Consider the following 19,451-nt stretch of genomic DNA (forward strand, 5'->3'; position numbering starts at 1 on the left):
AGGAAACCCTATACCAGGCATGTCAAACTCGCGATGTTACGTGACTTTTCCCCCATTGCTGGCAATAGGGTGGGCGCAGTTTCAGTATGATGCATCTGGCCCATGGGCCTGCAGTTTGTGATGCCTGCCCTATACCACGTTAGACAAATCTGTCCAGTCTCTTCTTAAAAACTCCAGTGTTGGAGCATTCATAGCTTCTGGAGGCAGGTTGTTCCACTGGTTATGTCAGAATCCATTTATATCACATTCATAAATGTATGTTTAAAACATCCCCCCCATGGATTCTGCCATCTCCCGAGGAAGGAGGAGCGCATGTGGATTCAGCCTGCCTTAGGTTATTTCAAAGACCAAGGGAAACTTTTTGAACTGGGGGAACAAAGGGGAGGGTTAGGGCATCTGGCCTGTGTCTCCATTTGAATCTGTAAAGGAAGAAGGCAATAACCATAAAGATTTGAAGTTCCCTTTTTCCCACGAAAGGGATGACACGAAGTAAAATGATGGGGGGCTGACCAAATGGGGTTGAGGGGAGGGGGGTTGAACCAGGAACTATAAAGTTTCAATTTGTAAAACAATACCAAGTCCTGTCTTGTATTCCCACAACCAAGCATGTCCTAGTAAAAATTCATTGTGGACTAGAACTGACTCCAAGAGTTTTTGTTTCCCTAAGACGTGGATTGGGGTGGGTCCTGACAGGTTAATTGTTCTAACTGTCTGGAAATTTCTCCATAGTTCTAGGTTGCTTCTCTCTTTGGTTAGTTTCCATCTGTTGCTTCTTGTCCTGCTTTCAAGTGCTTTGGAGAATAGCTTGATTCCCTCTTCTATGTGGCAGCCCCTGTGATATTGGAACACTGCTATCATGTCACCCCTCGTCCTTCTCTTCATTAAACTAGACATATCCAGTTCCAGCAAACGTTCCTTATGTTTTGGCCTCCAATCCCCTAAGCATCTTTGTTGCTCTTCTCTGTACTCTTTCTAGAGTCTCAACCTTTTTTTTTATATTGTGATGACCAAAACTGGTTGCAGTATTCCAAGTATGGCCTTATCAAGGCATTGAAAAGTGGTATTAATACTTCACGTCATCTTGATTCTATCCCTCTGTTAATGCAGTGTAGCACTGTGTTGGCTTTTTTGGCAGCTGCAGCACACTGCTGACTCATATTTAACTGATTGTCCACTAGGACTCCCAAGATCCCTCTCACAGTTGCTACTATTGAGCAAGGTATCACCTGGCCTATACTATCCCTGTGCATTTGGTTTTTCTTGCCTTTTTTACCATTGAATTTCATTTTGTTAGATAGTGCCCAATGTTCAAGTCTGTCAAAATTCTTCTGTATCTTAAGCCTATCTTCTGGAGTGTTAGCTATTCCTGCCAGCTTGGTGTCATTTGCAAATTTGAACAGTTCCCCATCTAACCCCTCATGCAAATCATTGGTGAAGATGTTGAAGAGCACTGGTCCCAGAACAGAGTCCTGGGGCACCCACTACACACTTCCCTCCATGTAGATGCAGTTCCATTGAGGCCGACATTCTGAGTACAGCCGGTCAGCCAGCTACGAATCCATATGGTGGTGATGCTGTCTAACCCATATTTTTCTTTCTTATCAAGTAGTAGGTTGTGGTCTACTTTATAAAATGCCTTACTGAAGTTCAAGTAATTTATATCCACAGAATTCCTCTGGTTCACTAATTTTGTCATCTGGTCAAAGAATGCAATAAGATTTGTCTGGCATGTTCTGTTTTTTGACAAACTTACTGTATGTTGGCTTTTGGTAATGACTTTGTTTGCCTCTAGGTGTTTGCTGTTTCGTTGCTTATTTTTTCCAAGATCTTCCCAGGTGTTGAGGTCAGGCTGATAGGTATGTAGTTTCTTGGATCCATTTTTTTCCCTTTTTTGAAGATGGGAACTACATCAGCTCCTTTCCAGTCTTCTGGTAGTTCCCCAGTGCTCCAGGATCTTTGAAAGATATAGTTCAGTGGTTCTGAGATCACATCTGCCATTTCCTTCAGAACTTTGGGGTGTAGTCCATCTGGTCCCAGTGATTTGAACTCATCTAGGGTGGACAGGTGCTCACTTACCATTTTCTTGCCTTTCTTAGCTTGTGTTTCTAATCTGTTTTTTATGGTACTGTTTTTGATAGGTTGGACTGCTTTTTCCCTTTGTGTAAATATGGATGCAAAAAACGAGTTGAGTAGTTTTGCTTTCTCCCTGTTGTTTGTCACCTTCTTGCCACTTTCCCCCATTAATGGACCAATCATTTCCTTAACATTTTTCTTGTTTTTTACATGTTGAAAGAAGCTTTTTTTGTTATTTTTGATTTTTGTCGCAAGTCTTAGTTCATTTTGAGCCTTAGCTTTCCTCACTTCATCTTTGCAGGCTCGGGCTATTTGCTGATATTCTGCCTTAGTTATGTGCCCCTTTTTCCACTGTTTATACTTGTCCTTTTTATCTTTCAATTTATCAGAGTTCTTTATGCAGCCATGCTGGTTTCTTTTGAGAGCTGTTATTTTTCTTCTTCGTTGGTATTGTGCTAGACTGGGCTTTTATAATCTCACTTTTCAACATTTTCCAAGTTTCTTGAGTTGTTTTCCCCTTGAGGATTCTCATGCATGGAATTGTTCCCAAGCTCTCTAAGTTTGTTGAAATTAGCTCTCTTAAAGTCCAAGGCTCTAGTTTGACTGTATTCTATTGCTTGTGCTTGCATAATGTTGAATTCCAATATTGCATGATCACTCCCCCCCCCACAAGGCTCCTGTGGTTTCAACACCTATTGTTTCATCTTTGTTAGTGAGAATTAAGTCCAATATGGCTGATCCCCTAGTTCCTTCTCTACATTTTGGGAGACAAAGTTGTCTGCTAGGTTTTTCAGGAATGTTTGATCTTCCACTTGGTGCAGAGTTTGCTTCCCAGTTGATGTCAAGGTAATTACTATTGTAATGTGCTTCCTACATACCTTAGCTAACTGACTAGCAAAAAGTTCATCTATTACTACCTCTGGTTGGTTGGGTGGCCTATAGTATAGACCTATGGCAATGTCATTTCCTCCCCCCCCTTTTATATTGACCCAAATGCATTTTCATCATTGTTGTGCTCTATTTCTGTAGAGATGTAGTTATTTCTTATATAGAGAGCAACTCCACCTTCTCTTTTATTTGGTCTGTTTCTTTTAAATAATTTAAATCCCTCTAGCTGTGTGTTCCATTTGTGGGTTTCATCCCACCACATTTCTGTAATTTCAAGGCTATGTCAGGGAACTGTGCTTCCTAATTATAATTCATGGGTTTCATGCAACAGGATCTTAGTTATAATCTTAAGCCTACTAAATATTGACTTATTTTATGACTAATGTAGCCATTGTTCTGAATATTGTTCTGTATAGTGCTTCCTTCATAATTACAATATGTCAAATGTATCAGTACCTTGTAAATGAAATTTCTCCTTTATGAATACAGGAATGAAAGATGAATGCATTTCAGAATATTGGGGTAAATAATGAGAGAAATTAACATAATACTAGCAATAGCAGTTACTTATATACTGCTTCAGTGCTTTACAGCCTTCTCTAAGCAGTTTACAGAATCAGCATATTGCCCCCACCAATATGGGTCCTCATTTTACCGACCTCAAAAGGATAAGCAATATTTGAATAGATATTAGTGGAAATAGTCTCATACTATTTATGTGTGTGTGTTCATAAGAATCTGTTTTATATATTTGTACCAGGCATAAAACATAAGGGTTAAATCATAGCAGTTTGTGACTATTAACCTATTTCTTGTTCTAGGCTTATGGTGGGGCCTATGATGTCATGAGTTCAAAGCATCTACGAGGAGATGCAAATTATGCTTGGCCAACAGCAGAGGTAGCAGTAATGGGTGCTAAGGTAGATATGTTTTCCTGCAGTCTTATAGCAATTTCTATTGCATCAATTGTCTCTTTTCCCTTTTGCACTCAAACAACTTTTCTGCTTTGCATGTGGGATTAAAGACTTCAAGAAGTTGAATTTTAGTAATTTTATATTATTGTGTGTTACCTTAGGGAGCTGTCCAGATCATTTTTAGAGGAAAGGGGGAACATGCAGAAGCAGAATATATAGAAAAGTTTGCAAATCCATTTCCCGCTGCAATCAGAGGTATGTATTTTTAAGAATTTTACTGAAAATTTGAAAATTTTGAAGTTGAATTTGCACTCAAATTTATTAACCATCTTTTTCTTTAGTGAACAAGATCCGATTCTTATAATGGCTGCTTTTTAACTACCTTTTCTTAGCTTAACATTTATCATTTGACAATGATAAATGTGATGGCTTCTCCTTAATAATATAGCTGGATGCAGAAATCCCAGGGAACTTAACTACCAGCAATATTTCATAGGATTGACCTATATTAGAGTTATTCCATGTGTCATAGGATGTTAGGTATCTACTCCTTTTTCCATGTATATGATGCAACAGTGTTAGAAATCAATACGATGATGGCCTAGGTTTATATGATCTTTATCTTTCAGATAGTGATTAGGAAGAGATAGCATGTAGCAGATGGGTAAGAATTCTAACAAGATTGCTTGTGTTGCATGCTGAAAACAAAAATGGGTTTAGTTGAAATTAACCCTTGAGCAGTTGCTTTGTCCATAAAAGATCTGATCAAAATAATTGAACTAGGCAGTTAAAAATACATTAATCTCACATGCCTACAGCAGTTTATCCTCAAGAAAGTAATGTTGGCCAGTGTTTTCAAACTGCACATTAATTTTGTTGATTTCAAATATCACGACCAGGAAACCACTTTTATTATAAAGTAAATTACTACAAACTTTACAGTATGTTTTTGACTTGAGTAAACTATTGGCTTCATTTGTAAATTATATGACTTATGAAGAAGCAGTATGTATAAAAGAGCAGTGCTTATTACCTGACCCAATGTTGCTAGGATATTCACCTTTCTGTGTATGAAAATGTTCCTGGCTCAGATATCTGTAGAATGTTGGGACAGGGCTGGGAAAATTAATCCCTTTATTGGAGCCATTTCTGGATGTACTTCTGTTGAACTCAAGCTATGTCTGCCTTGGCAGTCTTATAATACAGAAAGCAGAAATATGTTCGAAAAACCTCTGCTTCAGAATGATACATATGACAAATTGTTTTGCTGATTATCAAGTAACATTGTAGTTAAGTTGAATGATGCTGATATTGCAGTGTGCTTTTGAGTTCTGACTCTGGAGAATACTGGGCACCTCTAACCACTGAAATCAGACTTTTTCCTAGAATGTTCCAAATGAACTCCTGATATTGCCTAATTAATCAGAACTTTTAACTAATGCTTCTTACTTGCTTTATTACAGACACAGACCAGAATTCAACAAGTTAACAGAAACAAGTTACAATTTAGTTTATGGTAATGGAATCAGAATGAATAGACAGACCATATTGGTCTGATAATAGCAGCTGAATGTAGTCAGTCAGTATTGCCTTGATAGTTGTCAAGCAAGGAGTTGTAAGGTAGAACCTTATTCATTCATTCAAAAAAAAAAGTAATATGATCAGCCTGTATTCAACAGACCCTTCTCCCCAGAGGCATAATCTAGCCATTGGGCAATTTTTTATACCTTCCTTCAAGGGCTATTGTAGGGAGAACAGTAATTAATACTCCAGTTTATATGCTGCTTCAATATTTGGCTGTATAAATTAGCCAGCATATGGAGAGCAACAAGCTTTCCTAAAACCTATATGACTAGAAGATATTCAGAAATTTGATTTAATAAATGTGTTCATAGATCATAAGTACCATAACAATCATGCACTTGAATAATGGTTTTAGCTAGGAGTATGCATCAGTTATAGCCTAATCCTGACTCCAGTAGTCTGCTTAAACTGATCTGTTAGTAAAACAGATGATACAACCCAAATTGAATTTGGATTCATGATGTCCTTCTTAGAGGTTTGAAAAAGGTCTACATATGTATAAAGGAAAAGCTACTTTCAGTGTTGCTCTTTCAGATTTGGAGAGAGAAGAAATTGAATAGTTTAAATTATCTCTCTTCCAATTATAGGAAGTAATTATCCAATTATACTTTTAGGGAGGAAATGGTAAGTCCTATGCCTGCATGTTATTTAATTGAAATTAAGTATATTAAATTTTAATATTAAAAATTAAAATTCCAAGCACATTTTCTTATTTATTGTTATGACACTGAATACCAAATAATTGAGGAATAACTTATTTTTTGTTATAAAAATATTCTTTATATTTATTAGTCCATAATTCAGAAGGATTGATCACTGCAGGATTACGAACAAAAGTCGGTAGACCTATATAGCAAACAGCAACTGAAATAAACTCTTCTGAAATGTGTTAACAGGATTTATAGATGACATTATTCAACCTTCAACAACTCGATTTCGCATTTGCCGTGATTTGGAAGTGCTGGCAAGCAAGAGACAATCCAATCCCTGGAAAAAGCATGCCAACATGCCACTCTGAATCTGCTTCAAGTTAACCTAAAATCAGTGGAAGAAAATCGGTGCACACCTGCCATATTTATTGATTCAGATCCTGTAATAGTTTAGGATATTTCTGTGAGAAAAATGTATAGAGAATGAGGTTCTGTAAGATTTTAGTTCATTAGAAGGGCTTATATTTAAGTTGACATGATTAAGATTGAACACACATTCACAGATTCACTAAAACAGAAGTATATTGTGAAATAAAACATAACACTTTAAGGAAAATATCAAGAATTATTTTAAGGGCTATTGGAAAAAATAATTGAAAAGCAGAATATGAATTAGAAAGAAAACACCAGTCTTGCATTCAACACAGGCTTTTAAAGTATGTTGTGCTACTTGACATAAGCCTCCAAATATGTATGTAATTCAGATTTCTGTTTAGAAGTCTGAAGATTCTTTGCTTCTCTAGAATATGCTGTCAGAGATGTCTCCATGAATAATCCTATCTGATACGTAACAGGTCAAGATGGTTGTCAGCTGAGACAACAGATGATATACAATTTTATTGTGCTGTTATCTGGTAAATCAGAAATAGCCTCATAGTGTTTATGTATTCACATAGGATTCTTACCAATTTAAGCCGCCTACACTTATGGCTTTCAACCTGCTTTCTTCTTGCTCTCAAGAAACTTACTGAGGACAGTAAGCCCCACCTTGCAATACTGCTTCATCACAGACTTGTAAGATGCCCACTCTGCCATATCTGGAAGGATGGGTACAAACCAATGGGGACAGGCAGTCCGCAAGCCTGGCCTATATTTATAGGACTTTATGGTGAAAATCAGCACGTTGAATTGCACCGAGGCTTAATGGTAGCCAGTGTGGATCATGTAACAGCAGTGTTGTGTGTGTACTATGGAGCCACTGCATTTTGGAGCACTTTTAAGGGCAGTCCCATGAACAGTGTGTTGCAGCTGTACAATTGGGAGGTAACTTAAGATATGTGTGATGGACCCAGATTGTTGGGGGCAATAAGCTGACTTTGTAAAAATGCCGCTTGGGGGGCCCTGAAAGCCCTAATAAGCAGGCAATACATAGAATGAAGGCTATTGCTAAGCACATTGATTTGTGCTTCTTAGATTGTAAGCCGCCCTGAGTCTTCGGAGAAGGGTGGGATATAAATGGGATTAAAAAAAAATAGGAATGGATGCATCCAACAATTATATTTGTGAAGTCTTTCATGGTCAGCTGCAACCTGTTCCTTGAACAGGAAATACGTCCTCCATGACAGCCTCCAGATTGTGTACCCAATACAAAGCCAAAGCTGATTCTTTCCCATCCAAACCTGGATAGTCTCCATCCATTAGAAAAACACTTCTATCTCATTACCTGGATGGGCTGCCTGGACAGAGGATGGCAGAGGACAGAGATGTATAACTGATAACACTGGACAACTAAGATTGTGTTCCCTGAACACTTTGGGATGTATTTTACAGGTTTTGGGTGCTAATCACAAAATATAGAATTTTCTTGGCAACTACAGAGTACCAAAATACGTTCAGCTGGCTGACAAACTTCTTATAGTATACAAAACCATGAAATGCAACATATCACTGAAGATTCATTTTCTGCATTCACATTTGGACTTCTTTCCCACAAATCTAGGTGCAGTTAGCGACAAACGTGGTGAAATGTTTCACTAGGACATTGCTACAATAGAAAAATGGTATAAGGACAACTGGAATCCACTAGTGCTGGCTATTGTTGGACACTGCAGTGAGATGTATCTGACACAGAGTACAAATGAAAATTAGTAGCAAAATTTAGCCCTGCTGAACTCATGCAGCATGTTAATAACATTGTGATTAAATACATTATAGTCATTAAAAATTAATTTCACATTTCTCAAGATTCCTACATGGTACAGTCATTCTGAAATTGTATTTGTGTTCAGTTTGAAGGGGTCTATCATATACAGCAAACATTTATCAGAAAGCAAAACGTTTTGGGGAAAAAAATGAAAAAAATGCCAACAGATGACCTCATCCAGTGATTATATATGTATGTTAAATGGGAGCAAGAAAGAAGCTGAACCTTGTGGCAGCCTGCAAAACAAAGGCCTAGGGCTGAATCTCTTGTTGCCTTCTCAACAAGGAAGGAAACTGGACTTTGAGGAAGAGAAGTAATAGACTATGCCTCTTGTTTCCAACCTCCTCAGCAAGTGCAAAAAAGACCATGAATGATTGGGGGGGGGGGGAGCCACAGAAAACTCCAAAACTAACAGACTTTCAGCTGTATGACTAATGACATCTCCCAAATCCAAATCATGTATGACCTCTTTGTGAATCAGGCTGTCAACAACTTGGGGCAGGTCTATGTTTGCCATTAACTCCCGAGCTACCCTCAACTCTAGTCAAAGCAAAGGCAGGCCAAAGTTCCCCATAAGCCTGAAGAACACCACTAACAAGCCTGCCAGAATCAAGCAGTTCAGACAGGGAAGCCGCTGTATAAAAAGAAGGCTGGTACACAAGTGACACTCTCATCAGATCCCAGTGGCCCAATTTCACAAATAGTGTGTCACCCCTGGAAGCCACCATCTCAGATGTTAAAATTATGTTCAAGAATGGGTAGAACAGATCTCTCAAGGCAACAAAATCTGTTCAAAAAAGAATTGTTGCACATTCACACACATGTGGAAATGGTCAGGAAATGAGCAAAGTGCTTTGAACACAAGATACAAGACCACTATTACAGTAATCTTTTCCAAAGTTTTCTTTAAGTATTATAAGAACTACAGAAAATGTCTATTATGGTGAAATTCAAGGTGCTGGTTATCACCTATAAAGCCCTACATGGCCTGGGTCCGGGGTATTTGAGGGAACACCTGCTGCCGTCATCAAACGCCCTTCGCCCAGTGCGCTCCCACAGGGAGGGTCTGCTCAGGGTCCCGCCGGTAAGAGATTGCCGGCGGGTGACACCCAGGGATAGGGCCTTCTCAGTGGGGGCGCCTGCCCTCTGGAACCAGCTGCCGGTGGAGCTGAGGACTGCTCCCGACCTCCGATCATTCCGCCGGGGCCTGAAGACCTGGCTCTTCGAGCTCTCGGGCCCAGACTGAGGAGAAATTTTAATTTGGGGTTCTTTTTAATCGACTACAGGGTTAATTTAATATTTTTTAATTTGGTTCTTAATTTTTGTATTTTGGATTTTTAATTCCCTGTAAACCGCCCTGAGTCCTCAGGGAATAGGGCGGTATATAAATATAACTAACTAACTAACTAACTAACTAAATAAATAAATAAATATTATAAACATTTTAGAGAAGAGCTATACAAATGGGTATTCACCATGGCTATTTAAGAGAGGTTTTTACACTGTAAAAAAAAGAATCTCTGAATTATTAAGACAAGGTGTGTGCAGATATTTTAATGCTCTTGACCATTTCCACACGTACGTGAATGTGCAACAATTTTGCTTCTTTCTGATGTAAAGGACCTTAGTATGTATATATGGCATTTTAAAGGCCCATCTTATCAATGTCTTCATTGCTATTGTAGATCAGAGTTAGGAACCAGTTAAAACACAATCATGTAAGAAAGGAATGAGGAATTCTCACAATTGAAAACACAACACAATATCCCAAAGCCAACAAGTCTATTAAAATGTATTTTATGCAGATGAAAGACGTATCTAGAATTTTAAAAAATACTAGTATTTACCACAGATGTTTTAATGAAAATGGGATAATTAAACCACCTGCCAGTATAGCTATCTCATTCAAGCTGCATTAAACTAATCTGATATGATAGCAGTGTTCCAATATCTCAGGGGTTGCCACAAAGAAGAGGAAGTCGAGCTATTCTCCAAAGCACCTGAAGGCAGGACAAGAAGCAATGAATAGAAAGTAATCAAAGAGAGAAGCAACCTAGAACTTTCCTGACAGAACAATTCATCAGTGGAACAACCTGACTCCAGAAGTTTTGAATGCTCCAACACTGGAGGTTTTTAAGAAGAGACTGGACAACCATTTGTCTGAAATGGTATAGGGTTTCCTGCCTGAGCAGGGAGTTAGACTAGAAGACCTCCAAGGTCTCTTCCAACTACTACTACTACTACTACTACTACTACTATTTTATTGATCAGCATCTGATGACAAAACAATATTAAAAGAACAGAATAATTCAGACTGATGCAGTTAGTGAATGTTATTACAACTAGATCAAAATTATAGCTCCAGCACAAAAAATAGACACTTTGGAATTGACTAAGACTTACTGAATCAACTACGATTCATTCATCAAAATATCAAATATTATATTTTCATGATACACTAGATATTGCTTAGTTAAACCAGATTTCAAGGCTCACATAATATGCCAGGCTAATTTATGGTTCAGTATATCATGTGAACACAGACAAGACAGGACAGAATTGCTATAAAATTGATGTAAGAGCTCACAAGGCCTTTCTGGACTCAAATTGTTCCTCTTTTAATCAGCTGGAAAAGATTTGCATAATTGGCAGACAACAGAAATGGCATGAAAGTCTGAATTAGTTGTCCAAATTGTATACTTTATTCAATTCATATTCCATCTTTCTGCCCTGAACCAGCACTTAAGGTATTAATCATAGAAAGTGTAATTATACCTCCTTCTCAAAATAAATCTGTTATGCTTTTTTTATTCACTCTTCCCTATACTGGTGACTTCCAGATATGTTGGAGTAAAATTTACGGAATTTGAAATTTTCAATACTTTTTGTAATTATATCAAAATTAGAATAAAATTAAAGCACACTATCCATGATTTAAAATCTTTTGGGCAGTTAGTGCAGAACCATAATCTAAAATACCATTAAAAACAAAACAAAATATATTCTTCCTCCAAACTGATCTGAGTGATTGCCCATCATTTTTCAATATATTTCTTATGGATTGAAAACAAAGAATGACTTCCGATGGCCAGCTGAATATACCCTCAGGAAGGGTTTTCCCCAGGGATGTAGCTCTTCCTTCAACTACTAACTGAAGGGACTGGCATTCCTTTAGTTTTTATGACCCACCTAGATCAGGGAGTCTAGGAATTAATCTTCAAAAGCTTGCGATACAGCTGTGCTCTGCAAGCAATCTTGGGAGCTATGCTTTGAAGCCCGTGCATGCCAAATGCTGAGGGGGGGGGGAGAGAAGGGCTGCAATCTGCTTGTCATTGAAGAAGCCACTATTTTGAAATTTGTCTTTCAAATGGACAGTAAATTGTGCTTTTCATTTCTTAATCACCTATAAGGACTATTAATCTTTACTAAATTACCGTAAGTTAAAAGAGGCTCTCTTTAGTCACAGCCTGGTACACCTTTTTGAAGACCTGCACCATTTTGGGAATTTCTTTAGTGTTAAACAAGGAAGAAGGCTGCTAAGGCAAGCCAAAGTAATGAAGTGTGGAGCAAAACAAGAACATAAAGACTGAAAGCTGTGATTTTAGTTTATCATTGTAGTAACGTGTAGCTTGGTCTGCTTTGCTGTGGGTAGCTATGATTTTTATGATTTCTGAACTGCTAGCAATTCCTAAATGACTTACCAAAGAAAAGCTATTTTTTGACCGAAGAGGAGTCAAGGTGGAAGAGCAAATTATTAGAGATAGATTTGAAAATTCTCTAAATAAAATCCACCATTATTGACCAGCTGTGTCCAAGGATGATTGAAAAAACTTCTCAAACTACTTTAGAGATGCAAACATGTGGAAAGTTATCAAACTTTACAACTTTACAAGTAGCTGAAAATTTGTAATTAAGTCTTAATCCAAAATTTGAAAATGTAATTTTCAAATTATATATATATATATACACACGCACTACATGTGTATGTATATGTGTGTATATATACACACACACACCCTTAAATAACTTAAAAGTATGCAAAATGTTATTGAAAATGTATTTGAGAATATTTGTTAAGAGAAAGTTAAAAATTACGTTTTAAAAAGGATGTTTATAAAAGAAATTTTTTTATAAGGATACTATGAAGGGAGGGATCTAAATTTAATCCTGAAGTTCAAACCTGTACGTTAAGAAGTTAAAGAAAAAGTTGCATTAGAAAGTTTTTATTTTAGAAAGAAGTTTAAAGAAAAGTTTAGCATTTTAAAAATGGTGAAAAAAAAAGTATTTTTCCCTATAAGGCCAAAGAATCTGAAAGAATGCAGTGAACCTTGTTAATAAAAATGGTGATAGTTCATGATTATTAGGTGCAAATAAAATACTATTTCCATAACAAGGAAGATAAAGCAGGAATGGTTAAATTGATCATTGTATTCAAGAGGAGAATATATTTTCTTTTTTTCCACTTGGTTATCACTTCTGGATTTAGTGGTTGTGATGAAAAAATTTTTTTGACTTTGTTTTGTTGATTAGATAGATTTATCATTATAGAAATGGCTAAGAAATGGCTATTTTTCTTTGTATTTTATATATTAAATAAATAATATGTTTTAAAAAGAAAACCGAACAAAGGAAATAATTACAACGGCAGTCTTTTTCAACAGAAAATACAGTAACTGTTACCTAACTTTCATCATTGCTGACAGCATCATTTTCAGCCTTTAAACTAAATTCTTGCTGAAGTTATATTGACTAAAATACTCAGTGTTTTTATAGTCCAATTTGAACATATCATATGAAGGAGAGAATCTAGTTAAGTTTCTTATTTCTCTTGGAGACAAAAATATAAACAAACTCTTGTCATTTGTTAAGTTTCTAAATTAACAGTTGGCAGTGACAATGAATATTTACTCAACAATAACTTTTCCAACCTGGTAATCCTCCAGATATGAACAAAACTAGAATTTCCAACCAGTACGATGTACTTACCATTCAAGCATTTTTTCTGTAAATTCATAGGTAAAGGTAAAGGTTCCCCCGCACATGCGTGCTAGTCGTTTCCGACTCTAGGGGGCGGTGCTCATCTCCGTTTCAAAGCCGAAGAGCCAGCGCTTGTCCGAGGACGTCTCCGTGGTCATGTGGCCGGCATGACTAGATGCCAAAGGCACACAGAACGCTGTTACCTTCCCACCATAGTGGTCCCTATTTGTCTACTTGCATTTTTATGTGCTTTCGAACTGCTAGGTTGGCAGAAGCTGGGACGAGTAACAGGCGCTCACTCTGCTACGCGGCACTCGGGATTCGACCCGCCAAACTGCCGACCTTCCGATCGACAAGTTCAGCGTCCTAACCCACTGAGCCACCGCGTCCCTTCTGTAAATTCATAGAATTCGCAATTTTGGCAAAATTCCTATGCTACAGCAGTAGAATCTCAGATCTTTAGACACTGGGCAAGAAGTAAACAGTAATTACAGAATACTGGAACCCTTTTGTAAAAATAGGTGAATGTTACATCATAAATACCAGAGGTTTGCTCCTCCAGTGAAAACAATCTCTCATTTACTACCAGCTCTTGAAATGTGGAGTTTAGACACACTTCAGATCACAACTTTACTTGATTTCACTTTCACATAGGCATTGGAATGCTATTTATTTCAACATGTGAAGAATAGGGAATCTTATTTTTCAAAAGGGTAACCAATGAACAGAACAAGAAATTGCTTGTTTGTAACTAGTTACTGAACTACTATATGAATTCATACTGTACTAAATGATGGTTTGTGTGTACGCAAACTAATGCTGCAAAAATTTTGCCAGAATTTCCTCAAAAGCTAGATCACACTGACGTCTCAATTCTTGGACTATCACTGTGGTCCTAGGAAACGAAATTTAGAGCTGGAAAGTTGATGGTTCAATATGGATGTACTACAGGTAAGCAATTTATTATTTTCATCATGATTTATCTGCATCACAAATATGGGAGAGCAAATAGAGGAAGATAAGAAGTTCAATTAAGATATCATGAACAATAAGGCAGCATTCCTAAACTCTGCATTTAGTTTGAACATCTAGTTGGTTTTAGTTTACAAAATGGCATAAATCTTGCAGTATCAGGATAGGGGATACCACTGATGAATGCAGTCAACATAGCTGTTGCTCTAGTGGAGTAGGCATGAACACGGGTGATACTGGGAATTATGTTGATAAGACAATGTAACAGTAATAACAGTAACAATCTAATGACAAACATGGTAACCAAGTCCACAATAATGCCTATTATGATACGCATAATAGTCCTATCTTGGCTAACATGGAAACCAGAAACTATGGTAGGCTATGTTAATACAAACTAGGATACAAAAGTAAGAATGTGACTGTGAGATAATCTTGTCTTTATGCCATGATATAGGGTAAGCCATTTCTAAAGATACATAATTCACATCATATAAATGTATAGGTGTTAAAATTACCACTTTTGAAGGTAAAAAATTGAGCAAAGCATTGCCTGGAGATTTGAAAGATGTAGCATTAGCATTACAGAAAAGCTCCACTGAGCAGTAACTTTTGTTCAATTATACACACAATTATTTATAGAATTTTTTTTTTTTAAAAAAAGAATTCTAAAATGAAATCAATTGACTGTTGAAACTGGTACTTTTTTAATGGCATAGAGGCCATTTGCTCTACAAAAAAGGGATTGGATAAATACAATGCTGGCTGAATCAAGGTGTAAATATGGGCTGGGAGGAATTATACTTGGCAGGAATCTGCATGAAGAATATCTACGGATAGTGGAAAATTGCCAGCTGAACATGAACCAACTTGTGGTGCTACTCCTGCTATTCTCCTAGTCCCTCAAAAAAGGAAATACAACTCCTGGCACTATCAACAAAAATATAATGAAGAGCATGAAAATCATTCCTATACTCTGCATCAGAATGCTCCAAGAACATTGTATCCAGTTTGGGGCGCCATAAAGTCCATAAATAAGCCACAATACCTTTAGAGGAAAAAAATAATTATAACCTAACTGCGGATAGTCAAAAGTTAAGACAGGATAAAAATGTAGTCAATCAATCAGTCAAAATTAATAAAGAATTGAACCAAATAACTTAAAAATGGAATAAATATGGAAAACTCTGGAAGAACAATGGACTACTTAACTATTACCTAAAAAAGGTTTCTTACAATATTGCTATGTGATCTGGCTTTTAATATTGGAAGACTTCCTGTGAAAACTGTAATACAGAATGTTCCAGAGCAATACTATGCCCAAATTCCGCATCTGTGATACAGAGGGACCATAAACATTTTTTGTTTTCACTGAGAAAGAAAATATATTTTCCTAGAAATGTTGGGCATGCAGTAACATAAGTAATCATGACAAGTGCAATGAATCCAGCTTTTCAAGCTTCACTATAAGATTTTTTAAAATGGAAGGCAAACGGAAGAGAAAGCACTAGTTTGAAATGCTTTTGTGGAAAGGACTCTACTGGACATATGATTTTGAGGAGTTTATTAAAGGAAAAGTGAAGCATCAGTTTTAAATTGTACAAAAGGAAAAAACCCTCAGTTGTAAATGTACAATTTACAGAATTACTAGCAAAACCAATCAAGGAGACACATTTAAAAAAACCCTACTTTTTGAAAACTAAACTGGAAACCCATTGGAGGTAACTTGCTTGCAAACAGCTTTTGTTTTATAGAATTCTGTAATGATCAATGACATTTCAGTTTTTCATCTGAAGGGTGGTGGGGCGCAAGACTTGCCTACGTTGGGTTCAAACCAACAACAGTATGATTCTGTCCATCAAACTGAAGGGCTACTTGCAATAAATTTTTACCACTTTTTCAAGAGAACTTGCACTTTGTCCTGAAGCACCAGCCCAGTGACTTTAGCAACTTTAAAATTTCTAAACAGCTACATTAAAGGAATGGCTGAATTAGAGGGTCAAATGTTTTTAGTAATCATAATTTTGAGACAAGTACAAATATTAGAGGTAAGTCTCTAATGCTAAATGAAAGTAGCATTATTTGATGTTAAATTTTTAAGTTTCAACAGTTATGCATTAAATATAATTTAAATTCATTAAAGGACCTTTTAAAGAGAGAATACTACAGTTGTTTTGCAGTTGTTATATAAAAGCACTTCTATAGTGGATTTATCAAATATGAGTTAAGATCTGCTTCTGAGTTTCTTACATTCAAATTCCCCCCCAAAAGAGGAAAAAAGAGATTATTAATTTGGCCTAATTTTAACAGATGTTCTTATTAGCTGGAGCTACGCTCACAACAAGTGAAGAAAAAATCCTTTAACTACACTAGCAGCTACCAGGAAGAATTGTAATATTTAAGCATAATAAAAGACCAGATCACTGAACACCATGGAAAATTTCTTAGAACAATAATTCAGCTTATTACTTTTTGGATTGAACTGCGTAAAGATCATGTAGTAATTACTCTTATTAATGCACAGTTAACACTGAGACTGTAGCTGTATTCCATTGTAAGCTTAAAACGTCACCATCTAAACACAATTTCTATGCAGCACATACAATAAATCTAATTGGCGAAATTAATTTACAAAAATAGCACAAAAGGATATTTACGGCATGGAAAGATAAACACTTCTCTATGATACAGTTAAAATTGCTTTGAAAATGTAAGTGTCCTGTCCCGCTCATGTCCCACCCGCACCCCCGCCTTTTTCCCTTTGTGATTTATGCTTTATAAGAAAGTTGCTGCTTTTGTACCTCAGGTCTGATGGGGAGTGAAATAGGTAGTAGAAACAGCAAATAGATTACTGTAGAACCACTGGTTTATTTTACTGAGAATATTTTATTTGCTGGTATAAGTTGCTAAAAATGCACAGAACAAGTACCAATAGAAAATGTGCTGTTTGTGTGTTCCCCTAGTGCTATATAAAATGAATGTTACACAGCATCTGTTGGAAAAGTGGCTTCATGGACATCTCTTATTCTTATGCCCCATTATAAATAAAAATAAATCTTCTCAGAAGTATAAAATCTGTTTTTTTTTTCCTTTTCAGAATCTGACTTTTTGGCAGAGATGTACACATCTGACTTCTAACATCTGTTGCAAGACTGCTCTGCTCTCAATGGTCAGAGAAGATCTAGAAGTGTACCATACTGCTAGTCATATTCAGTGTGTTTAACAACACTTCTCCAACCAGGATGGCTTGCTGATTAGCATCGCTGCTGGTCAATGGCTGACAGGCATAAATTTAATAAAAATGGCTAGCTTCTAAAACATAAAAAGGCAAATGTTAAAACATTTTGAAGTTGTACAGCAGAAAAATAAAGTTAAAAAGTTTTGTTTTCATTCAATGTTTTCTGAAAACATACGTAGAACTGTATAGTCTTAATTTAAAAGCTTCTCCCTATTCAAGAAAAAAAAACCTGTATTAGGACTGTCAAGGACAGAGAAAATAAATGATTTGCAGGTCAGCCTTTGAGTTGACTGATTGGCCAATATTTGTTTCATTCAGAAGCTCCTCTTCTCTGTCATTACAAAAAGGAAATGACTTTAATCATTTGGTTAAAAATCAAACCAAATCACATCAAAATGTGGTTTTAATATTAGCTATCACAGTATATAGGCCTTGAGCTCTAAAGAACAGAGTTCCAAATTTGTATAATGTCTTCATCAGATTTTAGAACATTGGCATTCCAAATCCCTAGAAAATACAATGGAAAATAAAGTTAGGCTGAAGAAAATTATTCATTAAATCATAAATAATATTGTTCAAAAGCTTACTGAATCATCTTCAATGATAGCTGCAGAATCAAAAAAATCTGGCCTCAATTCAGCTCGTTCTCTTCGGTTCCTTGAAGGAGGCTGTAAAGAAAGTCTTTATCAGTTGAGTTTAGGCATATGGATTATATTTGTACCAATCTTTTATACAGATTGTGTTAAACTAAAAAAGATGAAAGAAGTTACAAGAATTCAAACCATGATTTATTATAAGCTTTAGAGATTCCAAGGCTGAAGTAATAATATGAAAAATATCTATCTATATATTGGTTGACAGGCTCATACTGAAAAATAATTATTTTAACAATTATTTCTCACCCACTTTCCTTTATAGCAGGATACCTAGGAACTACTGTTTATAAATGCTTAAATGTTGTTTAGTTTTACTGGTAGAAACATTTTTAACAACAACAAAAAATAAAAAATGGTAATGATAAAATTACTGACCAAATCAATAACCATGGTATCTTCGAATTCTTCATTCATATCCTCTAGCTGATTTCGGGAAGACATCATTACATCTTCAAAGATAGGCTCAGCATCATCCTCCATGAGACCCCGCCTTGTTGGGAGACAGGAGAAATACAAAAATATCAGTAATAAAGTTGAATAATAAAGTCTGACATACCAGTCTGTGTTCATTTACTTATGCAAAGGGAAATTCCCTTCTTTCCTTCCTTTTATGATGGTTTTCAAATCTGCTATAGAAGGTCTTTAACTCCCTGAAAAAGATCAAGCGTGGGAAGATGTATAGAAGGAGAATAGAAAACTCACTCATCAGCCATATTTATTTTGCTGAGAAACTCCTGAACATAATACTCCTGAATACTTTTAAATATATGAGTAGATATTGACTGAAGAACAATATTAGAAAGCTTGTTACGGTCACTCTCCCCATAAGCTATTTTTGATTTAGTGGTTAAGGTTCTGGACTAGAAACTGGAACACTGTAGGTTCTAGTCATCTCTTATATATGAAAGCAGATCCATTTCACACAATTGTTGAATAGGTGGGAACATTATATACAGCCTTGAGCACAAAATAAATGCTTGTTTTTAAAAATTCTCATATGTACTCAGAATATGTACTATTCTGCAAAAAGAAGAACTGGTTTTGGATGACTCATGCTTGATCATAACACATGTTTAATGATTACTTTAAATATTTTCAGCAACTGCAAACAGAATTTTCTTTACCATTAATACAAAAAAATGAAATAAATCTGATTAAAACAGGTTTTATGGACCTGATACATTAGCACATGGGTGTCAAACTCAATCACATATCGTGATGTATTGTGATGTTTTTTGCAGAGCCAGAGTGGGTGTGGCCTGTGTGTAATGCATCTGGCCCATGGGCCACCAATTT

The 19,451-nt window shown here is 36.3% G+C and overlaps 2 protein-coding genes across 7 annotated transcripts in view; one reads left to right on the plus strand and one right to left on the minus strand.

Moving 5' to 3' along the window:
- The window catches only part of PCCB (propionyl-CoA carboxylase subunit beta), a 28,810-nt gene extending 20,464 nt beyond the window's left edge, over nt 1-8,346 (plus strand). For 2 of the 3 annotated variants that reach the window (XM_081329095.1, XM_081329097.1), the window contains 3 exons: nt 3,783-3,881; nt 4,037-4,130; nt 6,356-8,346. In XM_081329095.1, coding sequence (XP_081185221.1) covers nt 3,783-3,881; nt 4,037-4,130; nt 6,356-6,477 — 315 coding nt within the window. In that variant the 3' untranslated portion in view covers nt 6,478-8,346. Of the gene's footprint in view, nt 1-1,792; nt 2,786-3,782; nt 3,882-4,036; nt 4,131-6,355 lie in introns of those variants that run through there. The other variant, XM_081329096.1, reaches the window with a different exon arrangement.
- A 7,464-nt stretch (nt 8,347-15,810) lies between these two features.
- STAG1 (STAG1 cohesin complex component) overlaps nt 15,811-19,451 on the minus strand; it is a 190,416-nt gene continuing 186,775 nt past the window's right edge. For all 4 annotated transcript variants that reach the window (XM_081328647.1, XM_081328649.1, XM_081328648.1 and 1 more), the window contains 3 exons: nt 18,531-18,645; nt 18,087-18,167; nt 15,811-18,006 (listed from right to left, as the gene is read on the minus strand). In XM_081328647.1, the coding sequence (XP_081184773.1) occupies nt 17,983-18,006; nt 18,087-18,167; nt 18,531-18,645 (220 nt within the window). In that variant the 3' untranslated portion in view covers nt 15,811-17,982. The remainder of the gene's footprint in view (nt 18,007-18,086; nt 18,168-18,530; nt 18,646-19,451) is intronic.

This window comes from Vipera berus, assembly GCF_964194415.1.
Source record: "Vipera berus genome assembly, chromosome: 5".
Classification (NCBI taxonomy): domain Eukaryota; kingdom Metazoa; phylum Chordata; class Lepidosauria; order Squamata; family Viperidae; genus Vipera; species Vipera berus.